This window comes from Chenopodium quinoa, unplaced genomic scaffold (assembly GCF_001683475.1).
Source record: "Chenopodium quinoa cultivar QQ74 unplaced genomic scaffold, ASM168347v1, whole genome shotgun sequence".
Classification (NCBI taxonomy): Eukaryota; Viridiplantae; Streptophyta; class Magnoliopsida; order Caryophyllales; family Amaranthaceae; genus Chenopodium; species Chenopodium quinoa.
Window position 1 is genome coordinate 92,014 of NW_018745651.1, and position 19,178 is coordinate 111,191.

The following is a 19,178-nucleotide window of genomic DNA, read 5'->3' on the forward strand; positions in this document are numbered from 1 at the left end:
AGAGAAAAGGAGAAGGGAAAGAGATAAAAAAAAAAGAGAAGGGGGAAAGGAAAGAAAAGTGGTGGAAACCGATTTGGTTTTTTTTTTATTATTTTATTTTTAAAAAATCATAATTCCGTTGGAAATTTCCGATGGATTTGAAATCCGTCGGAAAATTTAAATTCGTCGGAAATTTTCGACGGAATTTAAATCCATTGGAAATTTCGTTTTTTCCGACGGATTTTCGTGTCCGTCGGAATACATCCGTCGAAAATTGACCTTTTTCTAGTAGTGAAAGTATTCAGTTTGGTTTACTCTTCTATTAGATCATATTGTGATCTTGCTAAAGTTTAAAGTGGACCTGTTAGAAATAGACATTTTGGATCACATTTATGTTATTTCCATGCTACACACCTATGCTTGATTCATGTCGTTGATTGTGTTAACATTGAGGCCATTGATGGGTCTAGTTACGTTTATTGTAGCTTAGATTGCTTTGACTCTATGTTAATATAATTGATGGACCGAATTGTTTAAAGACATTTGGAAATGATAGTATTCTGAGCTCATAAAGTTTTAAGTATAATGCAATTATCAAGAATCACATACATGTAATTGTATTTGGTCCAAGTGGGAGATTGTAAGAAATTTATGGACCTAAATATTATAATGTATGTGGACTATACAGTTATGATTGTATTTATACGCTATCTATCATATAGTTTAGCCCAAAAATAAAGTGATCCATTTAAGTAATTATTATGTTGGGCTTATTAAGTCTTTTATAGAGTATGGGTTTAGTTTTATGTGTTCAGACCATTGGACCCTTTCTAATGCATGATGGGCGGATTAGGGAAGGGGGTCTATATAAATAGACATATAGGGTTATGGTCCTAGTAGTACATACAATAGACTCTCAGTTATATCCCATCAATAGAGAGAAAAACCTAGAGTGTGTATCTACTAGAAGACGCATAATCAAGAAGGAGTTCGATCAATTGTCATGGAATCAGATACGTTTCCGCAATTAAGATTTATCGATTAATTTGATATGAAGATTTAAGTTTATTGTAGGAATTAATCCTAACACCAAGGTAAAGAGAAAAGAAACACCATGTTATGAGATAGAAGAGTTACTATATATTCTCTAAAATTTTAATGTATTGTCAAGATGTACATACAAACATTGCAATAAGACAAGACGAAATCATTTTAATCAAATCAAAACACACTCATATTTATCACTGTACTTACATTTCCCCCCCCCCCCCCCCCCCCTAATAGCTTGTTTTTATACTACAAACTAATTAAGCCAATGGCTCAAACAAAGTAATTAACACAATTAATCCAAAGAAACTAAAGATCCTTCAATTAAATCAGTCTAATACTAGTTATTAAGAACTCTTCCGCTTCTCATTCCTCCATCAAATCTCCCATTGTCTTTAACCTTAGAATTACTATTAGAAACCCCAAAAGCATTTCTTAAACCCCTAATTAACCTCTGCCCTAAATTCCTCTTCACAACCTTATTATTTTTGTCTTCACTATTATCATCCAAACACGAAGATGATCCCATATTCATGTCACAAAATTCACCACCATTATTATTATAACTCCCTCCGAACCTCAAAAAACTCGAAGAAATCGACCCTCTTTCTCCCCTCTCCACCTTATTATTATTACTTTTGTTATTAAAACGACAACTCGAAGTCCTCCTTTGATCATCCATCAACGAAGCACTACCACCACCCTTTTGTTTCTCTCTTTCGGACTCCATAAGAAGCTTCTTCATGCCACATAATTCCTTCTCTAGGCTTTGTATCCTTGAACACGTAGTATCAATAGCTGATCGTAGTTGTGTAACCTGACGTAGGGCTGCATCCCTCTCTAGGATTGCTCCTAGGGTGGCCGGGGAGTCGGTCCGTGGGTCAAATTGGGAGTGTTGTAAGGGGTTCGTGGTGGTGGTGGGGTTAAGGACGGAGAAAAGAGAGCGATGAGTGTTGAGTTGTTCAATAAGCATAGCTTGGACGATAAAACGGAGAGGCATGCGTGGGTTTTGTACGGCGTGCATTAGAAGGGCTGGAGATAAAATGCTGCAATCTATGCAGCTTGTTATTTGTGTCTTCTGATCTTCTGACATTTTTCCATTGTATACCTGTGTAATGTATGTAGTTGGTGTATAATGATTAGTTTTATTTAATTTATTACATGATGAAGATATGAAGAAAGTGCATGGATGCATGATTAGAAATATCAAAATTTTACGTATATTCTCTACCAGTGGTGTTTAACCGACTCATCATAGTTACTGTGTTGTCAAGTGTTGTAATTAATGAATTTGCATGAGTAAATAGTACACTTTGAATTTTGAAAATTTGCAAACAGACATCACATCACCATCATATAGAAAAGCTTGAAAAAGGGAATGTAAAAACAAAAAAATAACTAGAAAAAATTGATCAATAATAATGCAATTTTTTTTTTTCCTATAAAGTATTACCTACTTTGAAATTTGGATGTGGAGTGAAAGTTGAGATTTTAGAAAGCTCTCATGAAACACAACTTTTGGTTTGTTAAATGGGATGAAAGGTTAAATGCATACATTCAGTTAGTATATTATTTCTTGTTTTTATCTTAGCCAATTTCCTACTCTCCTATGCTCTCCAAATTTCGATCTATATTTGTACACACGATAAATGATGGACAATGTACAACTTATTCAGTTATTTGTGCCATGTTCAATAGTTCTTGTACACCTTAGAAAGTTAGAAGTGTCATTCCTAGAAGATTCTCATGCTCTCTTAACAATAATATAGTACTGTTTCGGGTGAAAACAATGGGACCTTGCCGAAGGTCCGCTGAAACGGAGAAGACTGGATTCGGTCCAAGTTATGTTGGGCCGAAGGTTTCCTGCACAGTAAACACACGTAAACTAGCCTCGGGGGTGTTGCCGAGGAAGGCCCCTCCGATGCTAAAGTCAGTACAATGTGTAGAAAGAGAACACTATGCAAGAGAATTAATTGCTTGAGGCTTTGATTGAATCTATGAGAATATATGAATCTATGAGAATATGTAAATTTGTGAATGAATCTCCTTTTTGAATGCATGAATATTGATGGCTTTTATACCTCTTCATACATGGAGAAGTTGGGCCTTAGCCCAATTAGCTTGCTTTGAGGGCTGACCTTTGACTTTAGCACAAGTGGAGAGTTGAACCTTGACCTTGGGCTTTTAATTGGATCATTTAATGCCTAGGCCCAATTGGACTAAATTGGACCCAAACAACTTTCCCCCCAGACCCGATTTGGAAGGATGACGGGTCGGGTTTGATTTAATTCAGAAAAGGAGGGAAGTAAATGATTTAATTAATCCAAAAATTTGAATTTAAACCGTAATTAATGAGATAACAACGGTTAAGGTGGATGATTGTGGAAGTTGGACGGATAATGGGCAGTTTAATCACAAGATCGTGTGTTTAACGGTTACTTAAGTGGGGTATTTAAGAGAAATTGAAACGCGGACTCCTCGTATCCCATTCCTGGAGATATAAACAGAGGCGCGTCATCTCTCCTCACTTATTCACCAACACAAACCCAGAATTCTCGAGAGAAACCAAGAACCCGCATTAAAACTTCGCAAATTCCCCGAGCAGTAAGCTTAGAAACTGAGACTTGCCACTACGAACTCGTAAATCGGCAACTTTCGCTTCAGATTAAGGTAAATTCCTTTGATTTCAGTTTATTTTTCTTCGAATTCGAACTCCTTCCTTTTTTTTTCGACTTTTTTCTTCGAAATAATCAATGGCAAGAGGAGTTAGAGGTAGAGCCCGTGCTCCAAGAAGAGCAAGGCCGATTCCCGATCCTAGGAACAGGATTGGGACCTGGAATGGACAAAGGCCAGAGTCTGACCCTGCTGAAGGGATTAGGGCGACTCCCATTTCCTCGGCTCCTCCTCAGAGAACGGAGGGGCCGAGCGCTTCTGGACGGGACGATGAAGTTCCCGCTGTCCTTTGGGATATCCTCCCCGGGTTTTCAGAGTGGGAGAATGCCGAAGTAGCTTCGGCCATGATAAAGAACCGCCCCTACTCATGGTGGGTGGAGAATGCCGAACAATATCGGTTTGCCGAGCAAATTGAGTTGCATTACGGCATTTTTGAAGCTGATGGGTATTGGTGCCGAATGCCCGCGACATCCGATAGAATCCATCGTCCACCCCCGGGGTATGTGGGGGTGTACACAAGACAGCTTCAGTACGGGCTGAGGTTCCCTTTGGACGTATTCGTCCGAGACTTGCTGATCCATTACAATATCTCCCTATGCCAGTTAACTTCCACCAGCATCCGAAGGGTGATGACATATTTATGGGTCTGCAAGTTCTTCAAGTATGTGCCGAACCTGCACTGCTTCAAAAAGCTTCATCGGCTAGTGCCGAATATTCAAAGTGGGCACGGAAGCCATGGTTCTGGGTGGTACCGGATTGAGTCCCGGCCCCAGTACCTAACCATGTGGCCGAACGACTCTTCAGACAAGGACTGGAGAGGTCAATGGATTTGGGTTAGGGCACCCACAGATCCGGGCCACCCTTGCGTCTTCAGCGCTCCCCGGTACCTTGCTGAGCCTGATCCCGAAATGGGAAGTCTAGGTCCCCCCGCAGATAACGGGGCGGATCCGAACCTTGATCAACAACATATCTTCGGCAAGCTGCCGAACCGGGGGGGCAGTGGCCGAATGCAGCATATCCCGGAGACTTGGCTCCCCGATACGCATTATGTTTTCCAAGAGAACATGCTAGCAGCTGTTGGCCTCAGCCGAAAGTTTAAGGATGGTAAGCTTCTTCGGCTGGGGCCGAGGCTTTTTAATTATCTCTTTTTCTTCTCTTACTTTGCTTTTTTATGCTGTGCCACCCTATCTGAACTGACCTTTCCCCTTTTCTTTTTCAGAGCGGGACGAGACCAACGTTGGCATTAACTACGCTCGTCTTGGTGTCAACCGAGAGCGAGTTGTAACTGATCGGGCCCCGTCTATCACTGAACCGAGGCATAGGGAAGTTCATCTAGACTCTTCCCACTTCCAAATTGAGGCTGTTGCTCTGTATCAGAGGCAGAAGCCTTGGTGGAAGAAGAGAGACCCCTGGTTTCAGCTGCTGGACGAAGAAGCTGAAGCTGCCCGTACAGCCGAAGAGGTTGCACGGGTTCTCGAAGCTTGCGAAGGAGGAGAAGGGTCCTCCAGAGCTGCTGAAGAAGAAGCTGCAGCTAGGGCAGCTGAAGAAGACGAGGCTTTGCTGAAGACCTCGGTGAGCTTTCAGACTTAACTGTCTTTTTTTTTTTTTTTTTTCTCACATTCTTCCTCCCCCCTGTCTGTTACAGTCTGAAGAGAGTAACAGACACAGAGAAGGGAAAGCCCCTGTTCGTCCCGAAGACCAAATACAAGAAGAGTCTTCAGACTCAGATATGGACGAGCAGCCCCTTCAGAAAAGGCGCAGAAGGATGGCCATCATCGGGCCGCATGACTTTCAGCGGAGGCCGATGACCATCGGCGTTGCAATAAGGGAACCCGAGGAAGGCAATGGATCGCCGAGGGTTCCCCGGCCACCACCCCAATCACCTCCAAAGACCCCTCCGCCACCTCCTGAGATGGAGGTGGATCAGAGAACTCCCGAATCTAAGGGAGGGGTCCAAGAAGCAATTAAGGAGAGTGCTGCTGAGCACAAAAATAAGGATGCCGTGATGCCTAGCGCTGAGGGTTTCACGGCAGACATCGCAAGAGAGGTTGAGGCTTTCGTCCTCACCCTTGAAGAAGAGGAGGTCATAGTAATTGACTCCTCTGAGAAGGATGATGCTGAGCCATCCAAAGCTAAACAAGCTCCTTCGTCATCCTTTCCCTCCTTCCAGACTCTGCAATCTGGAGAAATGGGTTTCTCGGCCCCCCGAATTCCAATCCCAGACCACATCTGGGACCTCATATGGGGTTAGAACCGAGAAGGAGTTGCAGCCTACTTCGGCGATTTTGCTTGCATGTCCGAAGTAGATAGGGCAAGGATCTGGTCGCTGAAGGCCACTGCTGGGATGGGCGAATCCAGCAGATCAGTTCCTGACCCAGCCAGGTCTAACAAACTGCTGATGATGCAGGTGATTTTCCTTGCCTTTATTTTCTCTAAAATTCAGCTCTATTTTTTTTTTTATTATTTTTTTAACTTGTCTTCCTGTTTTCAGTTCGTGCACAATCAGACTCTCACTGTAGAGCTGATAGATACCCTACAAGATAGGGTAGACGCTGCTGAACACGACAAGAAGGTAGCTGAAGAGGAATTGAAGCTTGCTAAGCTGAAGCAAGCAGCAGCTGAAGAGAAGCAGCAGAAGGGTGAGGAGTATGAGAAAAAAGCTGCTGAAGCCCTCAAAACCTTCTACGACGCTATGGAGAAGGAAGTTTTTCCCCCACTGATGGAAGGGGAAAAATTCCTTCAGGAGCACATGGGAGTGGACGTCTCCAAATTCAAGGCTGCCGTTGAGAGCCGTATTCAGGATGGAGCTGCTGCACAAGCTGAAGTGCAGCAACGACTAGAAGCTCTTGAAGCCAGCCGAATGGCTGCTGAAGAGCTGCTCCAGGCCAGGGATGTCCAACTCTCAGAGGCTGCTGCTGCTGCTGAAGCTCAGAGAGCTAATCTCCTTGAGGCTGAGGATCAACTGATGGCCAAAAAAGTAGAAGTGGCCCAGGCTCAGACAAAGGCTTCCCAAGTTCAGCAGGAGCTGAATGAGCTGAAAGGTTCCTCCTCCAAGCTTGCTGATGAGCTGAAGAAATCCAAGGAAGACTTGGAGGAGACCCAGAAGAAGCTGGCTGATGCTGAGGCTCTACTCAAAGTCCGTGTCTATACCCAAGAGGAATATGAAATGGGTTTCAGAAACGGGTTCAGAGTATGCCGAAGAGTCTGCCTTCATGCTGAGCCGAAGCTGGACTGGTCCAAATGTGCTGAATGGGTCCAGAATCCCGAAGACCCTCATATGAAGTATGCAACTCCAGTCGAAGCTGAAATTCTTAAGGCTGAGGAAGCCGAAGAGGAAGCTGAGAGAATGGAGTTGGAGGCTGAACAGAGGGAAAGGGAGGCTCGGCAGAGTGCAAAGCCTGCTTCTTCTGCTGCTGGGGCTGAGGCCACCATGGGGCTCAACGCTGATCAGTCTGATCCTCAGGCTGAAGCATAGGAACTCGGGCAGTCGTCTTCCGAATCTTGCGGTTCATCATGCGCTTAACTTTAGACTTGCCGCTTTCTGAATTTTTTGCCTTGTTTTTTGCTTCAGCTTGCCTTGTCGTACAACAGTTTATTTTTTTGCTTATGTACGTATTTCGGCAGCTGTTATTTTCCGCTTGTGGGCGGCTGCCGATACAGTTTAATTGAACTTGTAGCTCGATTTCTGAGCATAAATTATTAATTTGATGCTCTTTTCTTCAGTTGCTTTGTTTTTGAATGCTTTACTGTTTCTTCAATTCTGCCGAACATACTTGCACTGATAGTGCTTCTTGCCCCCCCAGAAATTGAAGTATGGCTTCAGCTGAATAAACAATTTCTTCACTTCTTCAAAATGGGTATCCGAAACACAGGGCCAACTGAAGGCAATGCTCCTGGGATACAAGTCTTACTGAAGATTGACTTCAGCTGAAAGACTAGAGTTATTTTAAAAAATGGATATCCGAAACACAAGGCCAACTGAAGGCAATGCTTCGGATAATAGCTTTCTGTGATACAAGGCTCAGTTAAGGCAATATCCCAGAATTGTCCATGGACTCATGTCTTTGGAGAACAAATCTTACTGAAGTTGGACTTCAGCTGAAAGACCAGTGTTCTTTAAAAGACGCATATCCGAAACACAGGGCCAACTGAAGGCAATGTTTCGGATAATGGCTTTCTGGGATACAAGGCTCAGTTAAGGAAATATCCCAGAATTGTCCATGGACTTATGTCTTTGGAGAACAAGTCTTACTGAAGCTTGACTTCAGCTGAAAGACCAATGTTCTTTAAAAAGACGAGTTTTGTCAGCAATCTGAAACCCAGTTACCCGAAGGCGAAGGTTTCAAACGAGGCTGACTAAACAATTTTCAACTGTTGCTGTTATCCTTGATTTTCTGTCTATCTTTGAAAAATGGATACCCGAAACACAGGGCCAACTTAAGGCAATGTTTCGGATAATGGCTCTCTGGGATACAAGGCTCAGTTAAGGCAATATCCCAGAATTGTCCATGGACTCATGTCTTTGGAGAACAAGTCTTACTGAAGTTTGACTTCAGCTGAAAGACCAGTGTTCTTTAAAAAGACGAGTTTTGTCAGCAATCTGAAACCCAGTTACCCGAAGGCGAAGGTTTCAGACGAGGCTGAATAAAAAACCCTTAAAGAGTAGATAGAACAAAGAAAATTTTGAAAGGATAAAAAGTTGTAAACATTTATATAAATGGCGGCTCCAAGGCCTTTCATTAATTCAAAATGTACTTACAAAGATTGTTCTGCCCCGAAGGGTTTACACATGGTATTTTTTCAGTACATCAGCGTTCCAGTGATTTTTCAACTCAGTTTCATCCAACTGCCGAAGTCGGTATGTCCCTGGCTGAAGCTCATCATAGATTTCATAAGGTCCTTCCCATGCAGCTGAGAGTTTCCCATGGATTCGGCCTTTCTGAACTGCAGCAGCATTCCGAAGGACAAGGTCTCCAATTTTGAGAGGCCTTGCATGGACCCTTCGGTTATAAAATTTGTTGATTCTCTGCTTATAAGCGGCCATTCTGTCTCGGGCTGAGTCTCTTACTTCGTCGAGGAAATCGAGAGATTCCCTCATCAATCGCTCATTCTCAGCCGAGAAGTGGTGCACTCGAAGGCTCTCAGAGCCAATTTCCACTGGAAGGACGGCTTCGGCACCATACACCAGTTCAAAAGGTGAGTGGCCTGTTGCCTCTTTTTCAGTTGTCCGAAGGGACCAAAGGGTTCCAGGGAGCTCCTCCAGCCACTTGGACTTTTGATCTTCCACCCTCTTCTTGAGGGCATTTAAGATCTGTTTATTTGCAGCTTCGGCTTGTCCGTTACTTTGCGGGTGGCATACCGCTGAATATGCCAGTTTGATGCCGAACTGATCTGTATACCGCTTCAGCGGTAAGTTATCAAATTGCCTCCCATGATCGAAGACAAATACTCTCGGGATGCCGAATCGAGTGATGATATTCTGCCAGATAAATTTTCTGACAGTTTGCTCTGTAATGTTCGAGGCTGCTTCGGCCTCGATCCATTTACTGAAGTAGTCAACTCCAACTATCAGCCATTTTTTCTTGTACACAGCCTCTGGAAATGGTCCCAGTATATCCAGTCCCCATTGGGCAAACGGGAGTGGATTAAGGATCGGCTGAAGATCCCTTGCTGGCTGATGGATAACTGGAGCGTATTTTTGACATTTTTCGCATTTCCGAACCAGCTCCTTAGCATCTGCGATCATGGTGGGCCAGTAATATCCAGCCCTCAATGCCTTGTGGGCTAAGGTCCTTCCCCCAATGTGATTCCCACAGATGCCGAGGTGAATCTCCCGTAGGATATAATCTGCATCTGTTGGTCCCACGCATTTCAGCAATGGGGCTGAGAAGGACTTTTTCAGAAGTTCCCCCCTGAAGACAATGAACCTAGAGCTGGTTCTCTTCATCTTGGAGGCCAAAGCTTTATCTTCGGGAGTTTCTCCCCGAAGCTTGAAAGCTAGGATGGGGTCCATCCAGCTAGGCTCTGGGTCAGCGCAGCACACTTTAGGTGCTTCGTCGACACTTCTCTCTCGACGCACTTCTACATATACAGATCTGTTCAGCTCGGTAAGAGATGAACTGGCAAGTTTGGAGAGTGCATCGGCTTGAGTATTCTGACCCCTTGGGATCAGCTGAACCTCAAAAGTTTTCAGCTCTGCAATGACTGATTTGATCTTGGCAAGATAAGCTATCATGGAGGGCTCTTTGGCCTCGTAGCTGCCACTGATCTGCTATGCAACTAGCTGAGAGTCTGTTTTTAGGCAGACATGATCGGCTTCCAAGGAGATGCACAATTCTAGGCCGGCGATTGCTGCCTCATACTCGGCTTCATTGTTCGAGGCCTTAAAAGAAAACTTTAGTGCATACTCAAAGGATTTACCTTCGGGAGAAGTTATCACTACTCCTGCCCCCGAACCGTTTTCGGTGGAAGATCCATCCGTAAACACAGTCCAGACTTTCTTTTCACTGTCTAGCGCTTCTTGGTATGAGCATTCGGCCAAGAAATCCGCTAGAGCTTGAGCCTTAATGGCAGCCCTCGGACGGTAGCTGATGCTGAATTCGGTGAGCTCAAAAGCCCACTTGGCTAGCCTACCAGAGTTTTTAACCTTGCCGAGAACTTTTTCCAATGGCTGATCAGTTAAGACCACTATCTGATGGCAATCAAAATAGGGCCTCAGCTTCCGAGCAGCTACTACTACCGCGAAAGCAACTTTCTCGAGTAGAGGATAGCGAGTCTCGGCATCCGTCAGTGTATGACTGACGAAGTAGATCGGTTGCTGACTTTTACTTTCTTCCTTCAGCAATACTGCGCTGATGGTGGCTGGGCTAACGGCCACATATAGGTACAAAGTTTCCCCTTCACCTGGGCTAGCCAGCGTTGGGAGTTGAGCCAGATGCTCCCGAAGCTGTTTAAAGGCGTCTTTTTGCTCTTCCTCCCAAACAAGCTCTTTTGTTTTCGGGAGTTTCAGGGCTTTGAAGAAAGGTAACCCCTTATCCGAAGCTCTGGAAATGAACCTCGAGAGGGCTGCCATTCTTCCGGTGAGCCGCTGAACATCCCGCTTCGTTTTCGGCTCAGGAAGGTCGAGCGCCGCTTTGACTTTAGAGGGATTGGCATCAATCCCCCTTTTGCTGACTATGAACCCAAGGAATTTCCCTGACTTCACGCCGAAGACACACTTCTTCGGATTCAGCTTCATTTGATGCTTTCTTAAGGTGGCGAAAGTTTCAGCCAGGTCCTTTACATGGTCCCCTGGTTTTTTGCTTTTGACAATCGAATCGTCAACATAGAATTCCATGTTTCGGCCCTTTTGATCGGCGAAAACTTGATCCACCAGCCTTTGATAGGTAGCCCCCGCATTTTTCAATCCGAAGGGCATCATTTTGTAATTGTACACCCCAGCGTTCGTGACGAATGCTGTCTTTGCTCGATCGTCGGGGTGCATAAAGATCTGATGATACCCCGAGAATGCGTCCATGAAACTAAGCAAGGCATGGCCACTTGTCGAATCGACTAGCTGATCGATCCTCGGAAAGGGATAGAAATCCTTTGGACAAGCCTTATTTAGGTCCGTGAAGTCAACGCACATCCTCCAGGTACCATTGGGCTTCTGAACCATCACCACATTTGCCAGCCATTCTGGATATTGGCAAGGTTCGATGAATCCTGCCTCCAACAATTTTTTGACCTCGGCTGCGATGTCTTGGTTCTTATTGGCGGAGTAATTCCGCTTCTTTTGCTTAACTGGTCAACACATTGGGTCAACATTAAGATTATGGGAGATGAGGTCTGAGCTTATCCCGGGCATATCAGCTGCCGAGAAAGCAAACACATCTCTGTTGTCCCGAAGGAGCTGAATAAGTTCACAACGGGTGTTCGGATCAAGGTCCATCCCGATTGTTACACATTTCTCAACGTCTCCTTCGGTCAACTCAACTGTTTCAGTCTGTTGGTCCATGCCCATTGCTGATGGACTAGACTCTTCATAATCTGGCCTGCTGCCAATGTCAGCAAGTGTCCCAGTCTTTTTGTTCTTCGGCTGGCTCTCTGAGTCTTGCGGCTCAGCTGAAGAGCTAGCCTTTTCCCTTTCGGGCCCATTACCTCTGGGTACAGATCCTTGGGCCGAAGCACTTAGGCCTTTCGGCTTTTTTGTGCTCGGCTCTCTTTCTTTTTCTTTCTCCTCCTCATCCTTGTCATCTGGGCGACTACTGGATGGTTTGAGGTAGTTGCACCTTCGGGCGTCCTTTTGGTTGCCCTGTATCCTTTCGGGGAAGCCGGCGTCTGAGACGTAAATCATCAGCTGATATAAGTTGAGACGACCCCTTGGATCTCATGAATTATGGGTCTCCCCAAAATCACGTTGTATACTGAAGGAGCGTCGATGACCAAAAATTCAATCATGACGTTCCTGGCTGCCTCATCGCAACCGATGGTGACAGGAAGTGTCACCTTCCCATCTGGATAAGTTGAAGCCCCATTGAACCTGGATACCGGGTAGGGTACCGGCGTAAGGTGCTTGGGCTTCAGCTTGATTTGATTGTAGGCCTTTCGGAACAGAATGTTTGCTCCACTGCCACCGTCAACAAGGACCTTACTGACGTCGTGGTTGGCCACCGTAGCGATGATCACCAACGGATCCTCGTGAGGGAACGCAATCCCTCGACAGTCGGCGGCTGTGAACGTCATGTTCGGCACCGGCGACTGGGGAGATTGAATGTCAGCGTTGTTCACCTGGTGAGTCAAAGCTCTAAGGTGTCGCTTGTGCTCCCTCCGAGAGTATATTCCTCCCGAGATAACATTGATCGGAGGGAATTTCCCCTCCGGCTTTTTACTGTTTTTCCGGGGGAAGTCGAGGTCTTGCCGAGAGTCCTTTGCTGACTTCTCGGATTCTTTTTTCTCGCGGTGATCCGCGATGTATTTTTTCAAGTATCCCTTCCGGACCATGTCCTCTATCTGGTCCTTCAGTTGGATACACTCCTCAGTGTTGTGTCCCGAAGACTCGTGGAACTCGCACCACTGATTTTTATTTCTTCGCTGATACCACTCTGGGAGTGGTCTCGGCTTTCGGTAACTCTGCTCCTCCTTCGTCACGCTGTAAATTTTGGCGCGTGGAAGAGAGAGCGGAGTGTAGGACTCGTATCTGCCTGTGTATGAGGCAGATCTTTCCTTCTTTGGGTCGCTGGCCAAAGATTGCTCCAAGGCCTTTGACTTTCCCTTTGCCTTATGGCCTTGGCCTTCAAACAAGGGTATTTGCCTTTGTTTCCCTCCCCCAAATTGAGGTTGGGTTTTCGCTTTGTTCCATTCTTCGGCTCGGATGAACTTATCCGAAGCATTCAGAGCTTCCTCCAAGGTCTGCGGGGTATGCATGACCATGAAGTCTAGGAACTTTCCGGGCTGTAGGCCATTCTGCATTGCAAAAATGGCTAGCCCCTGGTCCAGCTGAGAGACGCTGGATGACTCGTTACTGAAACGGGTCAGATAGTCTCGGAGGCTTTCGGTTTCCCCCTGTTCTAGACTCATGAGCTCTGCAGTAGTCTTCTCTCGGCGGTTTGTCGTGGAAAACTTGCTCCTGAACTTGGAGGACAGATCATCCCACCCTGTTATGGAGCCTTGCCTTACTCCCTTGGAGATCCACGCTTGCGCGACCCCCTTGAGAGTGGTTGGGAAATATTTGCACCAAGTCGCTTCGGATCTGGGGCAAAGATGCATATGAGTCTCATACGAGGCCACGTGATCCTTCGGGTCCGAGGTCCCGTCATATGTGATGTGCAACGGTATTTTAACCGTGGGTATGCGCTCTTCCAGTATCCATTGCTCGAATGGTGAACTGGCGGGTAGCATAACGGCCTTGCCCTTGTTCCTGGCCGAAGGGACCGCGCTCCGCCCTCTTAGAGAGGTAGGAGTGGTTTTCGTCCCTGGCTGGGAAGTCTGGGCCTCGGCTGCAGGGAACGAGAGGCGACTGCGCACGCTCGGTTCCTTGCCGCCGAGTCGGTCAAGGACGCTTCGGCGAACAGTTTCAGGTTCTCGGTGAGTAGATTCTGGCCGAGAAGCTGAGCTGCTGCTCTTATGCGCTTCTGGTCTTGAGGATGAGGATCCTTTTAAAAATTGAGGGTTCTTTTTCCTCTCTTTTTCATTTTTCCAGGAATACTCTTCCCACTCTTCCAGTTCCCGGAAGGAAGGAAGCTTCCCACCATCATGGTCTAACTTCCTCCGCTGATGCCGGGTATGCGGAGGAGTTCGATCACGAGGTGGTGGCATATTTTGTGCCCTCATCGCCTCCATGAGCACTGCCAGCGCTCTTGCCACCTCTTCCGAGCTGGGCCCCGTCAAAGGGGTCCTCGACCGAGTATGGGAATGAGGGCGCGCAGCCGATGGTTGGCTTTGGGGCACTGAATGTGTCCTATGATCGGACTCACCCCTGCTAGACCGAGAGTGACTCGGCCTATAATGAGAGTCATGAATTACGGGAGAAAGGGAATCCTCCTTGTATGATCCTCCCCCCGGGCTGGCACCCTTGGGAGAGTCCCGGTCCGGCGAGGGTGATGGTGTAGGGGTTTTAGGCTTTTCGCCCGCTCCTTGACGGAGGCTTTTGCTCTTGCGGTTCTTAGCCATTGCTACTAAGATAATTGCAAGATGATCTTGGCTAGAAATTCGGCTTAAAGATTTTTGAAATTCTTCCCCACAGACGGCGCCAAATTGTTTCGGGTGAAAACAATGGGACCTTGCCGAAGGTCCGCTGAAACGGAGAAGACTGGATTCGGTCCAAGTTATGTTGGGCCGAAGGTTTCCTGCACAGTAAACACACGTAAACTAGCCTCGGGGGTGTTGCCGAGGAAGACCCCTCCGATGCTAAAGTCAGTACAATGTGTAGAAAGAGAACACTATGCAAGAGAATTAATTGCTTGAGGCTTTGATTGAATATATGAGAATATATGAATCTATGAGAATATGTAAATTTGTGAATGAATCTCCTTTTTGAATGCATGAATATTGATGGCTTTTATACCTCTTCATACATGGAGAAGTTGGGCCTTAGCCCAATTGGCTTGCTTTGAGGGCTGACCTTTGACTTTAGCACAAGTGGAGAGTTGAACCTTGACCTTGGGCTTTTAATTGGATCATTTAATGCCTAGGCCCAATTAGACTAAATTGGACCCAAACAAGTACTATACAGGGTACATCTTCCATTTATGCTATTTTGTCTACTCTAGTACTTCACTAGTAAAAAAACACAACAGTAGATGGTTTCTTTCAACTTCTCAATCAAGTCAATTATGTTTTAACAAAAAAAAATTGTCAATTGTCACATATACGATCCATTTAAAAACATCCAATTACTCTGTATATAATTCTACTTGTCATGTGGCGCCCTCATTACAAGTCTAGAACACGTGACCTCAAATTTGCACATTCCAACACTGTTAATTATTCTATTATTGTCACACTGAATAATGGAGTAACACGAGTAAATAAATGTGTATTCTATTATTGTCACACTGGAGTAACATGAGTATGTAAGTGTGTAATGTATAAGAAAACTTACCAGAAAATAAAGATCGATGACTCTATAGAGAAGATCATGACTTGCTGTATATCTCCCCTGCATAGAGTCCGCAATCACTTTGATCCCCTCAGGCGAAACCGTTTTAAGTCCATCAGCACAACTAACAGCTCCATCTCCCTCGCCGTCATCCAACAACGCTTCAATACATCTACTAGAAAGAAACGCCGTTTGCTCTGCCTCAGGAAGCAACGACAAACTCGAACGAAAAACGTTACATATTAACGTTCTATTTACAATAACCACCTCACGGAAGTAAGACTCCGTCAACTCACGGAGACTTTCTTCACCTACAATGCCGTCCATTTCGAGGAGTTGGGCAGTTATACGAAGAGCAACGAGATTGGACGGTGTTATAACAGCGTAATTGCTGTAACAAAAATCAGCAACTTGTTTGAAGGTGTCTGCCGCAACTTTTAACGGTGGAGAAAGAGTGAATTCTGAAACCCTTGTTAAATGGCGCTTAAAGTAACCACTTTTTGAAACTAAAACATCCTGTTACAAAAACAAGTACTTTAAAATACGTACTGAATTTGTATTTATTTCATTGATAATGATATTTCATTTGCATTTATTGCTTGAAAGTACATTGGTTTTCACTATTTTTTTGGCCCCTTATTGTTTATGTTTGTTTTCCATGTAATAATTCAAATGATCGTTCAATTTCTCTAATTATAGAACAAGGATCGATTCTCCTATAGCCCTATACTCCTATTCATACATGACTGCACATGCTTTCTCCGTGTTTTAATTGCACCATTTCCTTCTTTAGTCAAACTTTATAAAATTTGGGTGTACTTTTTATATATTGATGTGGAATCTTAAATCAAAGTTGAGTATCATCAGTACAAACACTACTAATTGGGTTCATAACATTTCATTATGATCTATTGTTATCATTATGTACGATTTTTATGCATTTAGCGTACTTCTAGCACTTGTTATAACCTTTTACTTCTAATTTCGATATGGTCAACATGTGATGCAAACATTGTAATTAGTTCGCAAAATTTGTATTTAAGGCGTAATTAGAAATCTTAGACATTAATTACTATACATTCATTAGGTAACAAAATGAAATTGCTTGTATACTTATTTGGATATTTGATACTCTAAAGATATGAATCAATTTATCATGTAATAATTAATGAATTGACCTTACATGCAAACAAATGATTACTTAAAGATAATGAGAACATTATGAAAGACAAATATGGTTCAGAATTTCAAAAATGCCAGCAGATTATAACAGCTTTGGTAATGACACTTAATGAGACAATTTTCTATATTTGTTAAATTAATCTATCATATTGTCAACATCATACAATTTCTACTCTTTATTTTTTCTCGTTTTTTTTTGCCCTTCTTCCTTAATCTCTTGGGTTCACATATGCATCCCAATTACATATTTACATTAATACAATTCTTTAATTAAGTATATAATCTTAGCTATGACTGTATGACTTAACATTTAAACTGAACATATTAGCGAAATTCTCATTATAATGCGAAAACAACAACATAGACGTGGCTAATTTAGTAACTTGAGATTTACAAAGGGCTAATGAACATAGTATGAATTTTGGAAAAATTAAGTTTAATCTCATTAATAGTATTAATATGCGACATAACTATTAAATTAAGATTAATAATATCAGTTTCAGCTTTAAAGGTTATATTAATTTGTAATTAAGCCAAATATTATTATGAAGAAGTCTCTAAGGAAGGGCAAACGTACAGTACATACCTTGTGTAAGTGAAAACATACGCCTCGTACTTGTATCTTAACGTCTGGTTTCCTCCCCGTTGCTTCCGTCCTTAATTAGGAAAAATTAAATTACAGTAATTAATTAAAGAAATGCATAAACATATCACAAATACGTATATGTGTAACAAAAATAAAATACTACATTCGTTTCATATTTTTTGCAACTTTGGGGTATTATTCCAAAATTGCAAAAAATATGAAATGGAGGTAGCAATACAAAATGTTAGTAAGTAATTGGCATAAAATAAAATAAACATACCAAGCGTCAACACCGGACTGAAGAGGAGAAGAAGGAGAAGAAAGAGGAGGTGAACCAAGAGACTCCAATTCATCCTCACCATCTTCGGTTTCGTGTTCGTGTTCGTCTTCATCTTCAAAGATGGTCTCTGAAGCTACCCCTAAATTTCTCCAACCCACCTTCATATTTTCTCCAACTTCTCTTTCATCAGAAGCAGTAGTAGACATTGAGATTAAAAAGGGTATAGTAGAAAATAAAATATGAAATAAAATAGAGCAAAAAAAAAAAAAAATTAGTTGTAAGGTTTTTTTTCTTTTCTTGTAGGAAGGTCTGAAAATGGGCCTGATAATAATTGTAAAGCAGTAAAATAGTGCAGAAGTTTTGGGTAGGGTGATAAATTATTTGCCTGTTATATATAGAATTTGGTTGGAAAGGGTATTTAATGTCATTTCCCTACTGCTTGTGAGGATATTTAATGCAATGGATCTTTTACATTTCATTGGTAATAATATAAATAAGATTCAAAAATATTATTATTATTATTATAGAAATAAATAAGAGTTGAAGTATTGTTATTTTGTGGGGATCATATGACACGAAATTTCTCTAAGGTTGGTAGTTTCAGACTTGGTTTGGTGAGAAGAGATGCTAAAAACAAGTTGATTTGGAGAGAGGTCCATGATTCCTGGTTAATTATTATTGTTTTGGACTTAGTAGTTTGCAGAGAGTTTATTTATTTTAATTTTCTATGATGGATTGGATATAGTGACTCGTATGACTGAAATTCTTCGTGGTTACATTAATACAAGTATTACGTATATTGCTGTTTAAAAAAAAAGTAGTATTACGTATATTGTAAAAGTCGTCTTTGGGAGACGTGTGATATTTTAATAAACATCGGTGTCATTGGAAATCTAATGACTAGTTAATTATTTTTCCTTATTGGACTACCTAGCATTCTCGAATAATTTTATTGGTTTTTTTGCAATGATGTGTCAAAAAATTGATCAATTGTTGGATATTAGGTGTTCATGTGTTTATTAACTAACTGTTGACCAAATAATTCTAACACATGCTATTGAGAAGAGGCCGTTCTAGTTGATTAATTAATTTTTAATTTTGGGTGAAAAGATATGGCTCAACAGCCATCAACTTAACATTGCCTTATAATTGCTTGACCACCCAAAAAAAAAAAAAAAAAAAAATATATATATATATATATATATATATATATATATATATATATATATATATATATATATATAATGGGAAAATGGGCAAAAACTTAACTATCATAATAGGTTATAAGAATCATAACTCATTATCTAATTTAATATATACTTCGTATTAATTAATTTTAAATGCTACGGAGTAATTTATTTTGGGATAATTAAACTAGTAGTCCATATTTTTTACCACTACCCTAGCCAAAAAAGCTACTACTAATAGTACGTCCACCACGCAGTGCTCAACAATTCAATTAGCTTTGATCATTCACTCTTCAATACTACAAACATGGTCTACTACAAGTTAATTAATTAGCCTATCTTTGTTATAATAGAGTCATACTACTCATTCATCAATTTCACATAAGTACATAATTAACATGACAACAACTATTTATTTAACAAGGAAAATTTGTTAATTACTACCTACAAAAAACAGATTTTGTGAATTACTACCTATAAAAAAAAGTTTGTCAATTACTACCTATTTTTTTTTTTTTTTTTTTTGTGAATTGCTACCTTTTTCTTAATCTGCCCCTAATTAAGTGATTTAAACTCTTAATTACATCATTATCCAGCCAAATTGTAATCAGTTAAAAAAAATATTAAAAAATAAAAAAAATGTAAAAATAAATATAAAATCAGAAA

At 42.4% G+C, this 19,178-nt stretch overlaps 1 protein-coding gene across 1 annotated transcript; it reads right to left on the reverse strand.

Annotated features, from left to right (window-relative positions):
• Window positions 1-1,250: 1,250 nt before the first annotated feature.
• LOC110717092 (BTB/POZ domain-containing protein At3g49900-like) lies at window positions 1,251-17,835 on the reverse strand. Its single transcript, XM_021895738.1, has 4 exons — window positions 17,326-17,835; window positions 17,046-17,115; window positions 15,281-15,793; window positions 1,251-2,134 (listed from the first exon to the last, which is right to left on the reverse strand). The coding sequence occupies exons 1-4, from the start codon at window positions 17,529-17,531 to the stop codon at window positions 1,367-1,369; spliced, it is 1,557 nt and encodes a 518-aa protein (XP_021751430.1). The 5' UTR covers window positions 17,532-17,835; the 3' UTR covers window positions 1,251-1,366.
• Between the last annotated feature and the right edge of the window lie 1,343 nt (window positions 17,836-19,178).